The sequence below is a fragment of the Medicago sativa genome, chromosome 1 (genome assembly GCF_051527215.1).
Source record: "Medicago sativa cultivar Bolivia chromosome 1, Bolivia_mono, whole genome shotgun sequence".
NCBI classification, from domain to species: domain Eukaryota; kingdom Viridiplantae; phylum Streptophyta; class Magnoliopsida; order Fabales; family Fabaceae; genus Medicago; species Medicago sativa.
Genome location: NC_140749.1, coordinates 71,594,516 through 71,616,674, shown reverse-complemented (window position 1 = coordinate 71,616,674; position 22,159 = coordinate 71,594,516). Strand labels below are relative to the sequence as shown.

At 34.7% G+C, this 22,159-nt stretch overlaps 1 protein-coding gene and 1 pseudogene across 2 annotated transcripts; both read left to right on the top strand.

Moving 5' to 3' along the window:
* The first annotated feature begins 6,260 nt into the window (after positions 1–6,260).
* On the top strand, positions 6,261–7,091 carry LOC146957035 (uncharacterized). Its single transcript, XM_085750000.1, has one exon. It carries the CDS (start codon positions 6,261–6,263, stop codon positions 7,089–7,091), a length of 831 nt encoding a protein of 276 aa, XP_085606126.1.
* Positions 7,092–15,248: 8,157 nt separating this feature from the next.
* LOC146957034 (AT-hook motif nuclear-localized protein 20 pseudogene) lies at positions 15,249–16,964 on the top strand (annotated as a pseudogene). The gene has a single exon (XR_015021958.1). The product of XR_015021958.1 is annotated as an AT-hook motif nuclear-localized protein 20 pseudogene (transcript).
* The last annotated feature ends 5,195 nt before the right edge of the window (positions 16,965–22,159 follow it).

Here is a 22,159-nt window from a genome sequence, read left to right as displayed (position 1 = left end):
CGAATATGGGCCATTTTTCTTAGGTTTCCAAATCAAACGGTCTTCCGTTACTTAAAGGAAAAATAGGGTCTGTAAAATGAGCTGCACCACTTCAAATTCTGACAAGTATTGCAAAGTATGTTTGTTCTAGGCCTTTGCACCATAATAATAGGAATGTGATTAACCTTGGCATGTTGAACTGCACATTTATATGGCCATCACTTGCAATACTAATTCCATCAATCAGCCATGGCTCTCCCATGATAGGAATGCTAGTATGACGAGTCATAAATTAGTGTTTTTTATATATTATTTGAGTCCGTTTTATTTAGATTTTATATGATTTTATTTCCTTTTTAGAACTATTTTACTTCAATTGCAAGTTATTTAATTTCAGGAACAAATATTCGAAAGATTGCGTCTTGGAGCAAAAGAAAGGTGATTTGGAGCTGATTCTGGCAAAAAATATGAAGATTCTGTGCAAAAATACAAACACAACCCGTGCCTTGAAGACACAACCCGTGCCTCCAACAATTCAAAGCCAATAAGCCATCAGAGATCTTGGCACGGCCCGTGCCTCCAGCCACACGGCCGTGCCACCACTCCAGACAACCTTTTGCTGCTTTTGCTTCTTTGACAAGCTAGCTACTTAGTTTACTTCTGACCTAAAGCCCGTGGTTTCTTGTGGAACATTCTATTGATGTATTTCTTGGGCCTTAAGTAGTTGTAGACTATAAATAGAGTAGCTAGAAAACATATACAATCATCTCTTGTTCTTGGAAATAATAAGTGACAATTGTTTTCTTTGAATAAAAGTTCAACCTTTATTTTATTTTATGTTCTTCTTCTTATTCTTCTCTTCTATGTCTACAATGAACATGAGTGAGTAGACCCTTCTTGTCTTGGGATTGTAGGATGAGTCTAATGTGTTGGAACAAAATGTGTTTAACAATAAACCTTTGAGAGTTTTGATGATCACAAGGTATTAAAAATTGTCAATTGGACCAGCTAATATTTGTTCAAGTGTACAGGACCATAGTCAAAAATTTACATCATAAATAGGTTCTGGATGAACAAAAGAGAGCTTAGAAATCAACAAAAAGGAAGCTTAAAGCGTCTGAAGAGAAATGCTCTTGAAGGCAAAAGTGCTCCTGAAGACAAAGTGCTCCTGAAGATGATGGCGTCATCAGAAGCTGAAGTTCATCAGAAGCAAGTTCATCAGAAGCAACTTCATCAGAAGCTAAAAATCACCAGAAGCTGAAGATTCAAGATTTAATACTTCAAAAGTTGTTCAATGGATTCGAAAGCAATGCAGAAGACTGGGAATACAAAGCAACGGTCATTTTGAAGAGATTTGAAGGCATTGGAGGCTTATCTTCAAAAAGCGTTGACAAAGTACAATTGTACGAAGTGTACAACCACTATCTCCACTACTCTGCAGAGTCTTCACTACAAGACAAGAAAATAGCTCTAGAATACAGCTCTGCCTGCAACAATGTTCCTTCACAATGGGAATGGATTTGAAATTGGTTCTTCATAGGACAACAACCATATCAGGCAAAAGATCATTGGTGATTGATCAAAGCTTCAAACGACTCTTTTTAATGTGCTGGCAATTTCACAACGTCTCTTTCACACCTCTATATAAAGGAGTGAAGACTTAGAGATTGGTAATGCAAAACACAAGACTCATCTACAATTTACAGGTGCCAAAACTCTGCTGAAATTGTTCTGCATTCAAAGTTCACTTAGAATTTCTGTTTTCAAGTTCACATCTTAGAAATTCTAGAGTCTTAAGAGTTTGTATCTGATTTGTATTGTGAGCACCTCTGATTGTATATCAAGTGTTCAACCTCAAACATTTTTCTGTGTAATTCTATTTGATTAGAAGTCTCTTGCAGTTGTACTTGAGCATTAAAAGTCTCTTGATTGTGTTCAGGAGCATAGGAAGTCTCTTGCTTGTGTGCTTGAGCAATTTGAAGTATCTTACTAGTTGTAGCAGTGAGCAGTTGTAATTTGACATTACATTTTAGTGAACTCTCCTTGGAAGTGCAAGTGGGATTGGACTACTTCCGGTTTGTGGAAGGAACCAGTATAATTGCTTTGTGTCTTTCTTCTTTCTCTCTCTCTCTCTCTGTTTTTATCCGCTGCATATTAGTTCTGAATATCACTTCAGAAGCAGTTCTCACTTTGCTTCTGATTAGTATTTTCAGCTTAGGAGAAAACGAAGAAAAAGCTAACACAATTCAACCCCTCCTTCTTGTGTTTTTCTCACCTTCAATTGGTATCTAGAGCCTTGGTCTGTTGTCTTAACACTTAACAGTGTAACATAAAAAGATCTGAGAAAAACATGTCTAGTGATACTTCTGGCTCTAGATCTGGACCTAATCATACTGTTGTTTCATATGATTATGGTGACAACAAAAAGTCCAACTCTGGAAAAGTTGCTAAATTCAATGGAGATCCTGAAGAATTTTCTTGGTGGAAAACCAACTTCTACAGCTATATCATGGGTTTAGATGAAGAACTATGGGATATACTTGAAAAAGGTGTTGGTGACTTGGTTCTTGATAAAGAAGGAGCTGCTGTTGATAGAAAGAAACATACTCCTGTTCAGAAAAAGATTTACAAGAAGCATCATATTATCAGAGGAGCACTTGTCACTGCTATTCCTAAAGCATAATATATGAAGATGGGTGACAAGTTAACTGCTAAAGCAATGTTTGTTTCTCTCTGTGCTAACTATGAAGGCAGTAAGAAAGTCAGAGATGCAAAGGCTCTTATGCTGGTTCATCAGTATGAGTTGTTAGAGATGAATGATGATGAAACTATTGAGGAGATGTACTCAAGGTTTCAAACCCTAGTCTCTGGACTACAAATACTGAAGAAGAGTTATGTTGCTTCTGACCATGTAAGCAAGATACTAAGAAGCTTGCCTGCTAGATGGAGACCTAAGGTTACTGCTATTGAGGAAGCTAAAGATTTAAACACTTTGAGTGTTGAAGATATTGTCAGCTCTCTCAAAGTTCATGAGATTAGTCTTAATGAACATGAACCTTCCAAGAAGAGTAAATCTATTGCTCTACCATCTAAAGGGAAATCATCAAAAGCTCTGAAGGTTGTTGAATCTGAAGAAGAGTCATCTGATGGAGACTCTAGTGAAGATCCCTAAGAGAAGATGGCTATGCTTTCCAACAAGCTTGAGTATCTGGCAAGAAAGAACTGGAAGTTTCTGAGTAAGAGAAACGGTAGCAAGAGTTCCAAGAAAGAAGATCGGAAGGGATGCTTCAACTGTAAGAAGCCTGGACACTTCATTGCTGATTGCCCTGATCTTCAGAAGGAGAAATCAAAGGACAAGTCAAAGAAATCAAGCTTCAACTCAAGGAAATTCAGAAAGAAGAGTTTGATGGCAACCTGGGAAGATTTGGATAGTGAATCTGGGTCTGAAAAGGAAGAAGCTGATGAAGATGTTAAAGTAGCTGTTGGGTTAGTGGCTACTGAGACTTCAGAAGCAGATCCTGATTCAGATTCTGGAGATGAAAATGAGGTATATTCTAAAATTCCCAGAGAAGAACTTATTGAGTCTCTTAAAGAACTCCTTACACATTTTGAGCTTAGAACCAATGAGTTGAAAGTTTTAAAAGAAAAATATGTTGTGTTAATGAAACGACAAGAATCAACTTAATTGGATCTAAAAGCTTCTGAAGAAGGACTTGGAGGCTTTGACTTCATTTGCAAAACTTATGAAGAGAAGCTCAAGTATCATTGTCAGAAGCTACAAGAAAAGTGTAATGGAAAGACTTTAAGCAAGCATGAGATAGCTCTTGAAGATTTCATTATATCTGGTATTGACAGAAGCAAAGTTGCTTCAATGATTTACAGCATTTACAGAAACAATGGTAAAAGGATTGGATTTTCAGAAGGGAAGCCTAATGAGATCAGTCTCAAAGCATGTTGTGAATGCATCAAGGAAGGATTGAAAACCTTCTTTGTACCTGAAGGTGCTAAGTTGGAAACTGCTGTTCAATCAGAACCTGAAGCTTCCAGTTCTAAGGCTAAGATTACTTCAAAGCCAAAGAACTCTAAGCCAAAGGCAATGATAAACTCTGATTCTAAGACTTCAAAGATCAGGATTCTAAAGAGATCAGAACCTGTTCCTCAGAGTCTGATGAAACCTGAATCTGAGGTTCTGAAGTCTAAGTTTCAGAAGAAGACAGTTACTGCTCCTGAAGTACCAAAACCAAAGGTTGTTAAACCTAAGGTAATGGTTAATCAGAAGCTACCAAACTTACAGCACAAGGTACAAGAAGTGAAGAGTAAAACTTCTAGTACTAACCTGAAAGGACCCATAAAACAATGGGTACCTAAATCTGAAAATGTCAATACTACAAATATGTCTAAGAGCAAAGGAAAACCAAAAATCATGGTACCTAGACTGTGGTTGCTCAAGGCATATGACAGGAGAGAAGTCTATGTTCCTCACCCTTACTATGAAAGAAGGAGGAAGTGTGAAGTTTGGAGGCAACCAGTCTGGCAAGATCATTGGTACGGGAACTATTGGTAACTCCTCTATCTCAATCAATAATGTGTGGTTGGTAGAAGGTCTTGAACATAACGTATTGAGCATTAGTCAATTTTGTGACAATGTTTATGATGTGATGTTTGAAAAGACCAACTGCACTGTAATCAACAAAGAAAACAAATACATAGTATTCAAGGGAAAGAGGATGAAGAATGTCTATAAAATTAACTTCTCTGAACTGGTTGACCAGAAGGTAATTTGTCTTCTGTCAGTGAATGATAAGAAATGGATGTGGCACAGAAGGTTGGGACATGCTAACTGGAGATTAATCTCTAAGCTTAGTATGTTACAACTTGTCAAAGGCCTACCAGACATTGACTATCATTCAGATGCACTTTGTGGTGCATGCCAGAAGGGGAAGATAGTGAAATCATCTTTTAAAACAAAAGGCATTGTCAACCTCCAGACCCTTAGAATTACTTCATATTGATTTATTTGGACCAGTTAGCACTGCATCCTTATATGGAAGTAAATATGGATTGGTTATTGTTGATGATTACTGCAGATGAACTTGGGTAAAATTCTTGAAAAGTAAGGATAATGCTTATGATGTATTCAGTAACTTCTGCACTCAAATACAGTCTGAATAGGAAATGAAAATTTTAAAAGTCAGAAGTGATCATGGTGGAGAATTTGAAAATGAGCCATTTGAAAACTTTTGTGAAAAACTTGGAATTGTCCATGAATTCTCTTCTCCTATAACTCCACAACAAAATGGGGTTGTAGAGAGAAAGAATAGAACTTTACAAGAAATGGCTAGAACCATGATTCATGAAAACAATTTGGCTAAACATTTCTGGGCAGAAGCAGTGAATACAACATATTATGTCCAAAATAGAATCTATATCAGACCTATCTTGGAGAAAACAACATATGAACTATTTAAGGGAAGAAGACCCAATATCTCTTACTTTCATCAATTTGGATGTACATGTTACATTCTAAATAACAAGCTTTACCTAAAGAAATTTGATGCCAAAGCCCAAAGAGGAATCTTCTTAGGTTACTCTGAAAGGTCAAAGGCATACAGAGTGTATAATTCAGAAACACTTTGTGTTGAAGAATCAATGGGCTGATATATTTACTAAGCCTTTAACTGTTGAAAGATTTGATTTTATGAAGAAAAATTTGAACATGCACTTTGTGTCTGATTAAAAGCTTGCTTGCTCCTGAATAGGAATTTAGGTTCTGAAGTCAGTTCAGAAGCTATGGTCCATCAGAAGCTCTTTATTGAGGTTCTGAGGAAAATGTGCTTCTGATGATGACGTCGGCATCTGAAGTCCAGAAGCTGGGTTTTGTGCTTCTGAATAGTAGAGTTAGTGGAAACACTAGAAGTTACTTTTTGGTGACACCTGGCCCACTAACTTGACAGTTACTCTGAGAACTCCTGACGTGGCTTATGTGTACGGTTGTATAACGTAAGAGGGCAATGATGATTATAGCTTTGAATGTACTAAACATGAGCCCCCTTTGTCATTAATGTTATGTTTGTTTGTCATTTTTGAATTGCAAACGTTTTTACTCAAAACACTTAAACAATTCACACACTACTTACTTCACAACAAACACTTTCCTCTTTCAACCGTTCTTGCGAAGTAAGCACAATCTTCTTTCTTAAATCCTTAGAACCTTAAAATCTTCATCATCATCAATGGTATCATCAAGTTTGCAATAAGATATTCCAGAATCAACTTCAAACATGCAACAACAAGGTCCTCCAGAATCATCCTCACAAGAAGCCCCTGCCTACGAGATTAAGGGAAGAACCATGGAGATAGAAGAATGGGATTTAAGGATTCAAACAGAGAATCCTGTGGATTTTGAGTCTCTAGCCTTCCATGGGTGTGACATCAGGAGCTACTACGAAACACAAGGGCTTATGCCATACTTTAAAATGTTGAATGGACCAACACACGAAGCCTTGGTAAAGCACTTATGGGTAAGAGCATCTGTTTATGATAAAGCTGCTTTTGAAGCTGAAGAGAAGCAGATGATCCTTCTTGATCCCTCTCTGGCTGGGAAGACGAGAGAAGAAATGGGACTTGAACCATTTACTTGTGTTGAAATCAGGTCAAGTGTTCTGGGAATTCCAGTTTTCATTGCTGAATGGCAAATAACATCTGTACTCAGATTAGATGCTTCTGGAAAATACTCAGGAGTGAATATTGCAAATGCTAAGAACAACCCCTGGAACGAAAAAGTAAACTTGTCCATATACAACTCCAGCATTCCAGGAAAATATGCTGACTTAAGCATTGAGAAGAAGCTGCTTCTGAAGATTCAGAATGAGAATCTGCTTCCAAAAGGTGGTGGTGGTGATCAACCTTCATTGGGGCAGAAAGTCTTCCTTCATCACTTCATCCAGAAGGAAAAGATGAATGTGCCTAAGTACTTTTTCAAGTATATGATCAAGGAGCTGAGGGAGAGTCAACAAAAGAAAAGATGTTGGGTTCCTTATGGAAGACTTATATCAGAAATCCTTTATCAAGGAGGGATTCTGAATTTACTCAGTGGTGTCCAAATCTACTAAGATGAGCATCTTGACACTACAACTGGAAAGGTCATCAATGATAAGACACCCAAGCACATGAAGCTGATCAGTACAGTCACCAAGCTCAGTACTGACTTGAGTGAATCTAGTGCTAAGTCCAACCTAATGGAAGACTTTCCACCCATCTGCAAGAAAAACCCTATTGAAGTTCAGATACACTTCATTAAAGACCAATATGAATCATATGGAAAGGTCATCAGGCTAGACGATGTACCTGAAGAAATGTATGGTGGTGCTCTGCCACTTGCAAAGGACAGAAAATCCAAGAGGAAGGCTATCACAAAAGAAGACTATCTTGGTGATGAAGAGCCTAAGCAGAAGAAGGCAAAAGGAAGTAAGAAGGAGAAAAGTGTTGCTGGTCCTGGCGTGCCAACAATTCAAGAAGAAGTTCAGGAGCTGCATGTTAATGTGGTGCTGAACAAGAAGACTAAAAGTGGCAAAGCTGCTGCTTCTTCAACTGTGATTGCTCCTGATCAACCCCCTATACCTAAGAGGAAGAGGAAGCCTGCAATGAGGAAGATCAAGGAATCTCCTTATGTAGTTGAGGAAGTAGAAGGCGTTGAAGCTTCTACAAATTTGGTTACAAGGGAGCTTAAGAAGAAGAAAGCTGAAGATGCTGCTGCTGAAGCACTTCAGAAGGCCTTGAAGCTTGCACAAGAGGTAGAGATTCCTGCTGAGGAGATTGTCCAAGCTGCTGAAGATGTGCAAGAGCTAGCCACTTCAGAAGCTAGGAATCTAACGATGGTAGTGAGTGCCACTGAAAATGTCCAGGAGGATATTGCTGCTGAGCCAGAAGCAGTTGCTTCTGAAGAAGGTAATACTGATCTCTCACACTCTAATTCTGTTGTAAATTTAGAATCAGATTCATCTTCATCCTCCCTATCCACATCATAATCATTATTCACTGATTATTATGATATACCCTTATGACAACTTTATCCATCTATACAAAAAGGCCAGTCAAAACTTACAAAAACCTACAAAAGACCCTCTCAGACAATCCCTTTTGAGCCTATGTATCCTACAATCAATGAAAGGATAGGTGAAATGTCTGAGATGAGAAACCAAGTCTGTGAAAGACTACCCCTCAACCATCCTTTTCAACCTCAGGTTATTCAACCCCTAAACATGGTTGTACCTGATGAGGTAAATGTTGAATCTTCATCATCTCAACCACCCTCATCTAACCAAAATGTTGGGCCTACCTTAGAAAAAGCCTCTGAAGTTACTTCTGAAGTAGTTGCTAATGAAGAAGTCACTTTAGAAAGCCCCCAACAACAAACACTCAACTCACAGATAGCCACACAAATTAGCTCTGAACATATAGCTAGCCCTGAACATGTCTCTGCATCTGAGCATGTTTCAGTATCTGAGCTTGTTGTTCCTGAACACAGTGTTCCTGAACAACTTGCTCCTGAGCAAACTCAATCATCCACCATTCCATTACCTGAATCTGTTATCAAAATAACCCGTTTTGATGGTGTTTCTATATCCACATCTATGGATACTGACTCTGAGGATGATCAAGATGATCCTCAATCTTCTAACATGGATATAGAATCTGTCTCTGATCAACCATCAACTAGCTCCACTCAAACTTCAAACTCTACAAATGGCCAATCATCATCAAACCTAGCCATTGTACCTACTGCTTCACCCAAACCTACAAAAATACCCTCACCACCAACCATTTTCCTTGATTCTACTTTACTTCAGAATGTATGTGAGAATATAGGTCTGGAATTGGTTCAGCTTATTCAATCAAGAGAAGATCTAGTGCATCAAGAAAGATATGAGAAGAGATGGAGCAGACTCAAAGAAAGAGTTGATTACATTTTGTCTACACTCCAATCCACTTGCAAAGATATTCAAGATCAAGCTCAGCAGAAGCTTCAAGATTGGCTAAAAGGAATAGATGACAGTCTGCAGGAAGTCAAGGTCCTGAGAACTTGGGTTCAGAGTCCTCCAAGCATCAAAGGGAGAGATGTATATGACTTCATCCCTTCAGGAGTACATCCAAGAGATCTGGATTTGACTTTCCTCACCAATGTCAATCTGAAGACTGCATCTCCTAATCTAACTCTGGTTCAAAAGAACATTATCTTGGAAAAGCAAGTTAAGAAGCATCAGAAGGATCTGATAGAACAGAAGCTACTCATGCTGGAATACAAGACTTCTACTGAAGCAAAGCTAGAAGAAGCTAAAGAAGCATTAAGGAAAGCTAAAATCAGAGAGAACAATATGATAAAGAGTAATGAAGAATTCAAGCTTGAGATGAAGAATCAGAAAGAAGCCATGCAGAAGAAGCAAGATGATACTCAAGAGATGGTCAGTAAGATGATGCAAATGATGAACAAACAAGCCAACCCTTAGTTGCACACACTTAGCTTGTTCAATTTTTAATTTCTTTCTTTTTGCTCTGATTTTGTTTGCTTCTGAACTTATTGCTTCTGAACTAATTGCTTCTGAACTACTTTATCTTGCTACTGATATGTCTTATGTTCATGTTCTGATATATGTCTTGCTCTGATATACATTTGATTATATTGCTTGCTCTGTTTTATTTGTTTAATTTTTGTGCTCTGATATTCTTTTATTTTATGCTCTTTATTTATTTGTTTTTCTCACTATCTTTTTACTATTTTTTCTTTTTGTCTTAAGTTTTTAAACATTTTGTTGATGACAAAAGGGGGAGTAGTATGTATAGTATTTATAGGCTCTGAGCCCCATTAATTTAAAATTGAAATTTAAATTAATAGGACCAACTTCTTATCTCTTAGTCTATTCAATGTGAGAAATTTCTGAGAGTTATTACGTTTTAAATGATGAATTTAATTAACTTGGATAGAACTCAGGGGGAGCTTACAAAACTCACCTTAAAGTACTATTAGACTCAGGGGGAGCTTGCAAACCTCATACCCTTAAAGTCAACTTGTTAATTGAATTAACAACAATTGCACATTTTTAAATACTATTGTTTGTCATCATCAAAAAAGGGGAGATTGTTGGAACAAAATGTGTTTAACAATAAACCTTTGAGAGTTTTGATGATAACAAGGTATTAAAAATTGTCAATTGGACTAGCTAATATTTGTTCAAGTGTACAGGACCATAGTCAAAAATTTACATCATAAATAGGTTCTGGATGAACAAAAGAGAGCTTAGAAATCAACAAAAAGGAAGCTTAAAGCGTCTGAAGAGAAGTGCTCCTGAAGACAAAAGTGCTCCTGAAGACAAAGCGCTCCTGAAGATGATGGCGTCATCAGAAGCTGAAGTTCATCAGAAACAACTTCATCAGAAGCTAAAAATCACCAGAAGCTGAAGATTCAAGATTTAATACTTCAAAAGCTGTTCAATGGATTCGAAAGCAATGCAGAAGACTGGGAATACAAAGCAACGGTCATTTTGAAGAGATTTGAAGATATTGGAGGCTTATCTTCAAAAAGCGTTGACAAAGTACAATTGTACGAAGTGTACAACCACTATCTCCACTACTCTGCAGAGTCTTCACTACAAGACAAGAAAACAGCTCTGGAATACAGCTCTGCCTGCAACAATGTTCCTTCACAATGGGAATGGATTTGAAATTGGTTCTTCATAGGACAACAACCATATCAGGCAAAAGATCATTGGTGATTGATCAAAGCTTCAAACGACTCTTTTTGATGTGCTGGCAATTTCACAACGTCTCTTTCACACCTCTATATAAAGGAGTGAAGACCCAGAGATTGGTAATGCAAAACACAAGACTCATCTACAATTTACAAGTGCCAAAACTCTGCTGAAATTGTTCTGCATTCAAAGTTCACTTAGAATTTCTGTTTTCAAGTTCACATCTTAGAAATTCTAGAGTCTTAAGAGTTTGTATCTGATTTGTATTGTGAGCACCTCTGATTGTATATCAAGTGTTCAACCTCAAACATTTTTCTGTGTAATTCTGTTTGATTAGAAATCTCTTGCAATTGTACTTGAGCATTAAAAGTCTCTTGATTGTGTTCAGGAGCAAAGGAAGTCTCTTGCTTGTGTGCTTGAGCAATTTGAAGTCTCTTGCTAGTTGTAGCAGTGAGCAGTTGTAATTTGACATTACATTTTAGTGAACTCTCCTTGGAAGTGCAAGGGGGACTGGACTACTTCCGGTTTGTGGAAGGAACCAGTATAATTGCTTTGTGTCTGTCTTCTCTCTCTCTCTCTCTCTCTCTCTCTCTCTCTCTCTCTCTCTCTCTCTCTCTCTCTCTCTGTTTTTATCCGCTGCATATTAGTTATGAATATCACTTCAGAAGCAGTTCTCACTTTGCTTCTGATTAGTGTTTTCAGCTTAGGAGAAAACGAAGAAAAAGCTAACACAATTCAACCCCCCTTCTTGTGTTTTTCTCACCTTCATAATGACCTAATCCTTATCAAACCAAGTCTCGAACCCTAATTCTATGTAAATCTATTTTCTAATCTATTTCACCGTTTTTATAATGAATTAACAAGTATTAAATCAATAAACCGAAAGGCGAGGGTTGATAGTTGTTAATTCATAATTACAAATATCAAGCGAAGTATCGAAAGATGAAGTTTTGATATTGGAACAAGTGAAATTAGACAAGGATTGCGAAACTTGAGAATAGTCTAGCAAACCTTGAGACAATAAAGTTTCGTGCTTCAAGGATTTCAATAGCAGTCAACCATGACAATAAGCGTGGTTGCTAGAGAAACACACTCACTGAAACCGAAAGGAGATGTGATAGGCTTAAGAGAAACTTGTCTTTAGAAAATAGGTCCAACATAAAGTTCTAGGTTTAGGGTTTGGTTTGTGAAGGATTTGTCACCATGACGAGCCAATAATCCCAAGGCGCTTTTTATTATTATTTTCAAACCGTTAAAAATCACAACTTTTCAACTGAAACTCCCTGTCGGAACGATACTCTTTATTACTACTTCGGTAAACCGCGCACTTGCGTATTTACCCCATCATAGTACATCATCTTTTAACAACAATCTTGACACTAAAAATGCTTTGCCATACAAAGCTTGGGCTACGACCAATCTTCGAATCAAGATAAGAAACTGTGAGAAAATACCGGGTTATGAAAACTCTAGAAACAAGGTTGTTCGATTCAGTAAGGAACTTCTAGCCTTGTTTACCAAGCATTGGAATATTAAACGTCGTTAAATATGTAAAACCCATATGCCTCCATAATTTTTATGTAGTGACAATTTCTCCTAAGACATCCAATGCATTCCTTTGCGATTTTCTCTGGCATGACCCCAAGAAAAAGCATTCATAAACTTCTCAATTTCATCTACTAGAGAGTTTGGAAGGAGAAAGATACTCATCACATAGGAAGTTATGCTTTGGAGTGCATACTTAATCATTACCTCTCACACAACTTTTGACAAACATTTTGTTGCTCCACGGATTATTTTTCTACCAAATTTCGTCTTTTATGAAAGCTGAATGTTGCCTTGTTACTCCTGTCCATCATGGAAATGAGGTCTAAGTACTTGTCCGTGCCCAAAACTGCACGCGCATGACATCTAAGATATAAGTTATGATAATTTGCATTTGGTGCTCTACACTTTTACTGAAATAAAAAGGACCCTGATGAAAGTGTAATCTGATCATTTAACCAACTTTCCGTTGTTATGAAATTCCATCAAGAATTGTAATGGAAGAAAATTTAAAATAAAACAAAAAATTATCGTTGAATACACAATTTGTGTCTGTTGATTTTCTAATAGAAAAGAATAAAAAAATTGTACAAAAAACTATACCAAAGTTTTATGGAAGAAAAGTATTAAAATAAACAACCAGAAGTATCTTGACCAAAATAAAAAAACAACCGGAAGTATAACTTTGGCCAAGGTTTATCAGACAATTAAAATGAAATTATATATGTAATGGTAGATAACTTCGGATTCAATTGAAAGAGTTAAAACGGCATAACATGAATTAAATAAAGATTTTACTTCAAAAAAAAAAAAAAAAATGAATTAAATAAAGATTGTCGAAAAAGAAAATGAATTAAATTAAATAAAACAAAAGAAGCAAATCAAAACAAGGCAAGCAGGTTCAACCACCCTAGTCCTTATCTATTGATCTGGCTACCTTGTCTATATTGATGTGATCTCTTGTCATTGAGCATGAGACCAATTTTCTTTTAGATTTGAATTATCAAAATCACCCCGAACGTATAAACCAGTGTTATTAGTCGAAGTTTGTTATATAGTAAATAGAAGTCTCACATTTGGATAACATTATAACTTATAAGATAACCATAATTTAAAAAAAAAAAGTAGATATTTGTACCAAAAACCAAAGCAATAGAGATGTAAAGTAAAAATTAATGTGAGTATGAAAGAGAAAGTTGTCACAAAATAGATGTTTAAATATTATTTCTCTAAACCAAATACATAAAAGTTTTTGAGTAAAGTGTGTGTTCAACTCATTTGCGCAGTTTTTTTATTTTTTATCATAAGTGAATGGTTCCGCTTAATCCATCTTACGCTCAATAATGATTGTTGTAAAGGAGGTCTATAGTTTGATTTCTTCCACCAAAAATGAGGGATAGAGAAAATGAAGGATGTTGCATATATATTTTCAAAATGGATCATTTCTTTTTAATTACCATCTATTTCTCCTTTCTTTTTAAATGTGTATATATCTAGATATTCTTTCCTTACCTCTTTTTTCTCTCTTTACCTTCTCTCTAAAATTTAGAGAGATAGAGATAAATTGTAGAAAGGAGGGAAGAAGAAAAGAGTAAAAGGAAGAGTGAAAAATATTAGTAACACTTTTTTTTTAAAGTATTTTAGTAACACTCTTTCTAACATATTCTTATTGAGTGAAAATTATGCGAGTCTCAATATTTTATGTGAGAGCCGTTTGTAATATGTGGTATCACGTGAATTTCATTGTGAATGTTAAAGAGTATTAGAAAGAGAGTGTCTATAACAATGCTCCATGAAAGAAGAAGATAATCCAAGTTTTAAATTTTTAGAGGGGTGTTCATAAATCAAGACTCAACAAATTAATAGTAAGTCATATGTTTGTCTATAAAAAAAATCAATTATATCAAAATCATAGAATTTTTACCCAGATAATCAAATTACTGGTAGTAATCAAATTACTGGTAGTCTAAGTCTAGTACATTGGAAATTGGTTCACTAACAGAGTAGGGCAATGACCAAAAAAACCCTGGAAATTGTTTTACACATAGAATCAAATACCTATACTGTCTACCACTTTACTTCATGTTCTTTCTGGGTTAGCCTGTTGACGTCAGAAAGTGAGCGGAAAATTAGGAATGTAGATCAAACGCAGAGAATAATCCACCGCAAAAGAAAAAGATGGCAGACTTAATTAATTATTAACCATCACATTAATTAACATTAACATGACAGAAGAGCACAAGCAAAGAATCATATTCAGCTCAGCTAGCCAACAAATCCAAAAGATGGTACGTGGGTGACTTTATATATTTAATTCAAAAAATTATGAAATTATCTAAAATTATAAAAATTGTTGATAAAATATTTTTTCACAGTGAACAGTATTTATCAGTTGATTATTTCTTTTATTTATAATAGACAGTAATATTGAAAAATATTACAAAATTTAATAAAAAATTAGGGCTTTACATGAACATCCAATCAAGATTATTCCTTCAAAATAGCAAGAGTTATCTCATCTTTGAGTTTCCCTCAAAAAAAAAAAATCTCATCTTTGAGTTGATCGACAGATTTTTGTCGCCAAAAACAAAAGCAAGATGCCTAGAATAAAATATTAGGTCATTGGATGTTGAAAGCATACATACATGGAGTGAAACAATTGTCTATGATCCATATTAAGGATTTATTGATAACTACTCAGAACATACGTTAAATAATAAAAACAAATAAAAGTTGAACCTATTATAAAATTTCAAAATTGTGATTTGTTCAATACTTGTCATTTTAAAATTCTTAAAAAATTATATCCTAAACAAAATCCTGAAAAAAATGGTCAAACATCAAACTCAAGGTGTGTTGTGTAAACTATGCATAATAATTGACAATTGTAATGTGAAACTGGGAAACAGTTTTCTCCAACAGATATATAGTGATTAGTGTATAGTTTATAGTTTAATATTTCTGTCTTTTTCTCAACTCGCATGTCACTATTGTTGGGGTGCGAGCAACGGCGTGCAACCCACCTTCTTTCCCGCACATAATCCTACCCCACAACACAAACAAACAAAATACACATTATCAAAACCCTAATAAGCATATTCCCATTCAACAAACATTATCTTTTTTTGACAAAACCAATCAGCCAATATTATCAACCAACTTCTTCTCCTTACAATAATCCTTTTTACCTCATCACTCACTATCTAGCTCAAAAATTCACCAATCCAATCTTTCATCTTATCATCTTCCTAGCTAGATTTTTTTAATGAAATTATTCTTATAACTTGTTGCAAAGATTTTATTGCTAGATCTAGTGATCAAGTTAGTTGACCCATATTTTGCTGCTACGATCTACTTAGATTCAGCTCTTGTTGCTTCGATCGTAAGTTAAAAACAATTAGTTGATCCACATATATAGTTGTTATTTGTCTTATAAAGATAAATTAGGTTTGAAATTTGTGGTGGCCGGTTCAGCTCAACTTTGATGGCGAACAGGTGGTGGACCGGACCGGTTGGTCTAGGAGGGATGGACAACTCAGTAACCTCCTCTCCACTAGGAAAACCGGATCTAGGTTTCTCCATGAACCAAAGTGCTGTAACAGGAGTGAACAACATGAACAACAACAACAACAATGAAGAAGAAGAAGATGAGAAAGAAAACAGCGACGAACACAAAGGAGGTGCAATAGAAACAAATACCTCCACGCGCCGCCCAAGAGGCCGTCCATCAGGTTCAAAAAACAAACCAAAACCACCGATATTCATAACAAGAGATAGCCCTAACGCGCTAAGAAGCCATGTCATGGAAGTAGCAACAGGAACTGATATATCAGATAGCATCGTTCAGTTTGCAAGAAAACGACAGAGAGGTATTTGCATTCTAAGCGCAAGTGGAACTGTCGTTAACGTTTCTCTTCGGCAACCTACAGGTCCCGGAGCTGTGGTGGCGCTTCCTGGGAGATTTGATATACTCTCTTTGACCGGTTCAGTGCTTCCTGGACCTTCACCGCCGGGAGCTACTGGTTTGACTATTTATCTTTCTGGAGGACAAGGACAAGTGGTTGGCGGTGGTGTGGTTGGTCCACTTGTGGCGGCCGGGCCGGTTATGTTGATGGCGGCGACATTTTCGAATGCGACGTATGAGAGGCTGCCGGTTGAGGATGGTGATGATCAGGAAGGGCATCAAGGTGGTGGTGGTGGTGGTGGTGACGACGAGTCTCCGACGCGTGCCGCGGGGATGGGACAGTTAGCAATTGGATCTGTTGGAGAAGGTTCTTCAATTCCACCAGGCTATAACAATGTTGGTGGTAATTTGGGTGTTTCAAATGGAGGACAACAACAATTGTTGAATAATCATGAAGCTTATAATTCTCCTTGGGGTCATGCTAGTCATGGTAGACCACCATACTAAGTATACTAACAAGGTGAATCTTATTATGAAGCTTAGTTAATTTCACTTATGTATTGAAAGTTTTTGTTGTTAATGTTGATTAGATGATCTTTGAGACTAAATTTTATTGCATTATGTTTATGATCATCAATGTATATTTATTTTACTACTATAGCTGCCAAATCAAATTATCTATAGTCGGTTTTATGGTGTAATTGACTGTAGATCGTAGGCAAACGGTAGAGTATTTGAGTCCATAGCTACTGCTTCTGATCTCATCAAATTAATAAGCTAGCAATTCCAGAGATGGTTGTGTTGTTTCTTTCTCTCTTTTTCTTCAATTCAATCTACTTTACCTCCAATGTTTCTTTTTTAATTAAAATTTGCATTTATGTGCTAGCTCCTAATGTCAGAGATGTTAAAGACAATTGAAGCACATGGAATTATAAATTATGTACAAGAAGCTTTGGATCTTTTAGTCAAAAATAAAAAAGAAGCTTGGCTTAATGTTTTTATAAATTTTGACCTAGCTCCCTTAAAAAATAATGTGACCTAGCTATTCTATGAGCATTTCAAATCAGTCCCTTGAATTATTAGATAGTAAAAATGATACTATCTTTTTTCCTTTTGACGTTAAAAAATGTGACTGCCCTCAGTCTCAACAATGGACAACATCCCTACATTAATTCCTAAATCTAATTAGTATAGAGTTAGGGTGCTAGCTTATAATTAATTTTTTGGTGTTGGAGATGCCTCAAACTTCTTGGCATCTCTGGTTGTATTTTTTGCGCGGTGTTTTCCCTTAGCTCACATTGTGCGGGGGACTACACCGTTGTTTATATATATCTTTTTGGTTTGTGCAAAAAAAAAAGATGCTGGCCATTCGTTGACATTATTCCATAAAATAAATTTTTATTCTAAAATATAATGAGGTTAAGTTGTTATAAAATAGTCACATAGCTTAAACAGACAATATCAAGATTATTAGGTTAAATGTTTCATACAAATTTGAACTCGAAATTATATAGTTATGGTATTCAAATTTTAAGTAGTTTACCACTTCATCTAAAAAAAGCAGTTGCTATAAAATTACCGAATAATAAAGTGACTTGATCTTTTCGAGGAAACATATATAGAAGTTTGAGTGATAAGATCATGAGTTCAAGTTTCACTTCTCTTAATTATAAAATTGAGACCCATGCTTGTCTTTAAGGATTGTAGATATTTTATCTAACATTCAATAAAAATTAGCCACATAGTACCATTTGTGGATTTACTCGTGAAATAATTTTCTTTGGTATTTTTGGTAAATTACTTTCAACTCGTTTTTTTGCTAAGTTGGTGCTCACATCACGTATTGTATCAGAACTCCCTTGCTTAATTTCTAAATTGGTCTACTTTCAATTCTTTAAAAACAATCTAGAAAAAAGAAACATAATTATCATAGTGATAACAAAAAAATTATTCATTATTCTAACCAATTTAAACTATTCAAATGTTGACATTACTCCTTAAAAAAATGTTGACATTACTATTTTTTGTAAATTTCAATGAACTATAATATCTGTTTTTTTTTTTTTGACAAAAATGAACTATAACATCTGTTCTCTATCTTTTTTGGTCAAGTTTGTTCTCATTATTTTTTTCTTCTATAAATGATAATAATAATTCACTTAACACATTGTTTTTTTTTTTTGAAAGAACTTAACACATTGTTTTAAAAATACATACTACGTATTAGACACACCAAAATAATTATAGTCTTCTTTATTTAAATTAAATATGGTCTGATCTTGATTTAACGTGTAGATTAAACCTTTGACATTGATCGACCTGGTCTAATCAACCATAACCACCGTTTTTTTGTCCTTTCCTTTTTTCTTGAGAGGGACCCTAACCACCGTTGAAATTGGCCTTATTATTTGCAGAGAAATGATATTTTGACAACCACTTTTTGATAATTTTTGGACAACTTTTTCTCTCATACTCACATGATGTTGTTATCTTCTCTCTTTCTTTTTCTCTCTCCATTGTTTTTGACCAATAAGAAGTGAGAAAAACAAAGTTGTCAACAAAGTTGTCATCAAATGGATGTCAAAATATCATTAATCTTATTTGTATGGCAAGTCACATGGTTATCTTTTTTCTTAAAATTGGCAGGTGGTGGTTTTTCTTTTCAAAATTCGGACAAAGGTGTCAACCTTGATTTAGCTACTTATGGAAAGAATTTATTTGTATCAATAATCATTACTAGGACTCTAGGAGTATAGGAAAAGACGAAAATATGAAATATTACTGGGATTTTTTTTATTTTTTTAAATTACAAAGATATTTATGTCTTTTCGTTTGTCAAATCACATTTATGTCTAGTTGTCCTTCAAAAAAAAAAAAATTATGTCTAGTTGTGTGAAATTGGACTAATCCCGTACTGTGTACTCCATAAAGTCCGAATTTTGATTCGGTGATAGGACTTTTGAGTGAACCTCATTGACCCACTTACCTTACATTACCCTTAGGTCGTCTCATTCATTCAGTATGGTCCATATTCAATAATTCAATTGCTTCAATATTTCATTTCATTCTTCTCGCAAATTTGATGATTTTCTCTATATAAAGTGCATCACCCCTAATTTAAAACTTAGAAAATGTCAGGCTATTGGATAAAAAAATTGAAAATATTGTGTTGAAAAATAGAATATTCAACGTTTCAAAAATTGTAAAAAAAGTCTTACCACTATGCTTTATCCTAACCGTACTAATAAAAAAAGTTGTACTTGGCCTCCTTGTCTTTTCAGGTGGAATTTTGTCTATAGGACTATGGTTCTGTTGTAGTGATGTTAAAGTCTAAACTAAATAAGGCAATTGGATTTTAAAAAATTATCAACATTTAAATAGAAACTAATGCATAGAACATACTACATTAAAATAAACATCATGAACCATATTTTTAAAAAAAGGTATTGATAATGCTACTGCTGAGTAAACATCAATAATTTGTTTGCCAAAAAACATCAATAATTTAATTGGTATCTTTAGTCAGCACTCAGCAGTTGACAACTGAGGTGCATGTTTGGATTTCATTGTCAAAGTACTTGATGCTTAATCCATATATTTTTTTATGAACAAAGCAGTGGAGTACACGGCTCTAGTCGAAGGCTGTCAAATCCAGCTATGACACACATGCATCCACTATACGGACATTAAAGTTAAAAATTTGGACTTATTCTATTCAACAAACAAGTTGAAATTGATTAAGTATTTTGGGTTGAAAAGTTGATAGTAGTAATTATTGCATGTGTTCGCGAGTTTCATATTTTCTCTGAGACATTCTTTGTCAAAAAATAGTAAAATGGAGAGAAGAAAATTAATATTAATAACAGTGAGACTAACCGCCATTATATATATTTTTTTGAAGGAACTAACAGCCATTATATAATTGTTGGGATTCAAATTATGCAGCTTAGACTTTTTTAGGCATTCATACTTTTATTTCTAGGTATAAAAATGTGGTGCTATCATATCATAAAATATTGTTGATGCGAGTATTTTTATGGGGGGTTCAACGTTGGATCACTTTTAAGAGTGGTACATAAATACTTCAAAATCTCTTAAAATCCTAATTCAGTGTTGCCCCTCTGATGAAGAGTAGAACTCATGAATTTCCATGAGTAAACAGTGATTTGATAGGTGTGTTTGTCCAAATTAAATATATGTTGTGTTTTGACTTCATATTTGTTTTTAATAGTTTTTTTGCAATTAAGTGTGTGTTTGGTTCAGCTTTGGATATAATTGATTCTGACAGAATTGATTCCGATAGAATTGATTCTGACAGAATTGATTCTGATAGAATTGATTTATGTTTAGATACAATAATGCAGAATTGATTAAACAAAATGAATGTTGTTTGGATAGTTTTTATTAAAATTGCTTTTGAATGTATAATTACTAAAATAGACATAGCTAAATTCAAGTAAATGTGCATAGTTGAATGAATATATAGATCAATATTAAATGTAGATATATTATTTAATTTAAGTACAACAATATTACAAAATATTTGTTCATATATTTTATATTTTTTGATAAAATATATGTAAGTTAAATAATACTAGAATTAGTTGCAAAAAATGACAAATTATAGCGTAAAAGAAAGGTAAAAGAAAAAATACAGTAAATTTGAATGGGGACATCGTAAAGGAAAATCCAAAATTTGGTAACTCATGACCATAAACATTTTCCGGGGGCTAATTTGGTTGGTTAGGTTTTCTGATTAAATTTGGTTCATCAAATTAATTACAAAGCAAAAAGAAGGAGAATTGATAAAGGGCAATAAAGGAAAATAATAGGTTGTAATAATTAAAATATTAAATTTAATGTAGAATTGATTCTAGGAAAGCCAAAAGCTAGGAATTGTAGCTTTAAGGAGAATTGCTTTTGGAGGATAGAAGCAATTGTGAAAAGCCAAACCAAACAACATTGAAAACTCAATTTCCACTTTTGAGGTTTGTAGAAGTGCTTCTTGTTGCTGAAAAGCCAAAACAAACAAGTAACCATTCTCGCTTTAGAACCGAAGGAAATCATGAATTTTTGTGAGTTGTCCTTAAATTTTTGGATGATTTTTAATTCTTGTTCCACCATTAACTCTTATCAAAGTACCTCATTGTTGAATTTGTCATTTTTCACACTAAACTTTATCAAATAATCATGATTAAGGGTTAAACTTTTCTCTTACAAAAAGTCCTAATAAGTTTTTGGGAGAATAATGTATTAGTATTGCTATTGAAATTGGAATGGCTTAGAACAAGCAATTTATTAATGGCAGAAAAAGCTTGCATACTCTCTCAGCTTCTGACGCGTGAGTCTCACAAGCAATTTATTATAAAAAAAATATATATATTATAGAATTATTGGTAGAAAAAGCTTGTGTACTCTCTAACCTTATTATTGAAATGTAATTGTGTGTATTTATTGATAGGGAAATGTTAACGAGTGCCCCGGAGGCACTGGTTAAGGAATTATAAAAGGAAATTTTGTCTTGAAAATTGTGTATTCTACTTTTTGAAATTTAAAAAAGTGTTCTTTTCAATGCAAAACTTTACTTTTGTTTCTACTTTTAGCTCCTTAACTAGTTTCCCGGTGACACTGGTTAATAAGACCCTTATTGATAAGACCAATTTAATACATTTTTAGAGGTGTTGAATTGAAGAGTTTGAATGATTAGGTACTAATATTAAAAAATTATATAAATGACTGCTGTGTACATGCTACACATTTTAAGAATCCACCATTTTAGATGCTCTTATCGAGCTCTTATTGTTGGCAAGTTAATTTATTGGTGGAGCTATAGAATAGTTTACAGTTGTGTTTAATTTCAGATATAAAGATCAGTGGAGCTGCAGCTTCCATACTTCTGGTTCTTATGGGGTTTGTTCAGTCGACTTATGATTACTTAATTTCTTAGAATTTGGTTCCAATTAGAACTCTTTTTTCAAGAGAAAAT

What these genes read in the sequence shown, in the direction of transcription:
- LOC146957035 (XM_085750000.1), top strand. Translation starts at nt 6,261, where the DNA reads ATGCAACAACAAGGTCCTCCAGAATCATCCTCACAAGAAGCCCCTGCC.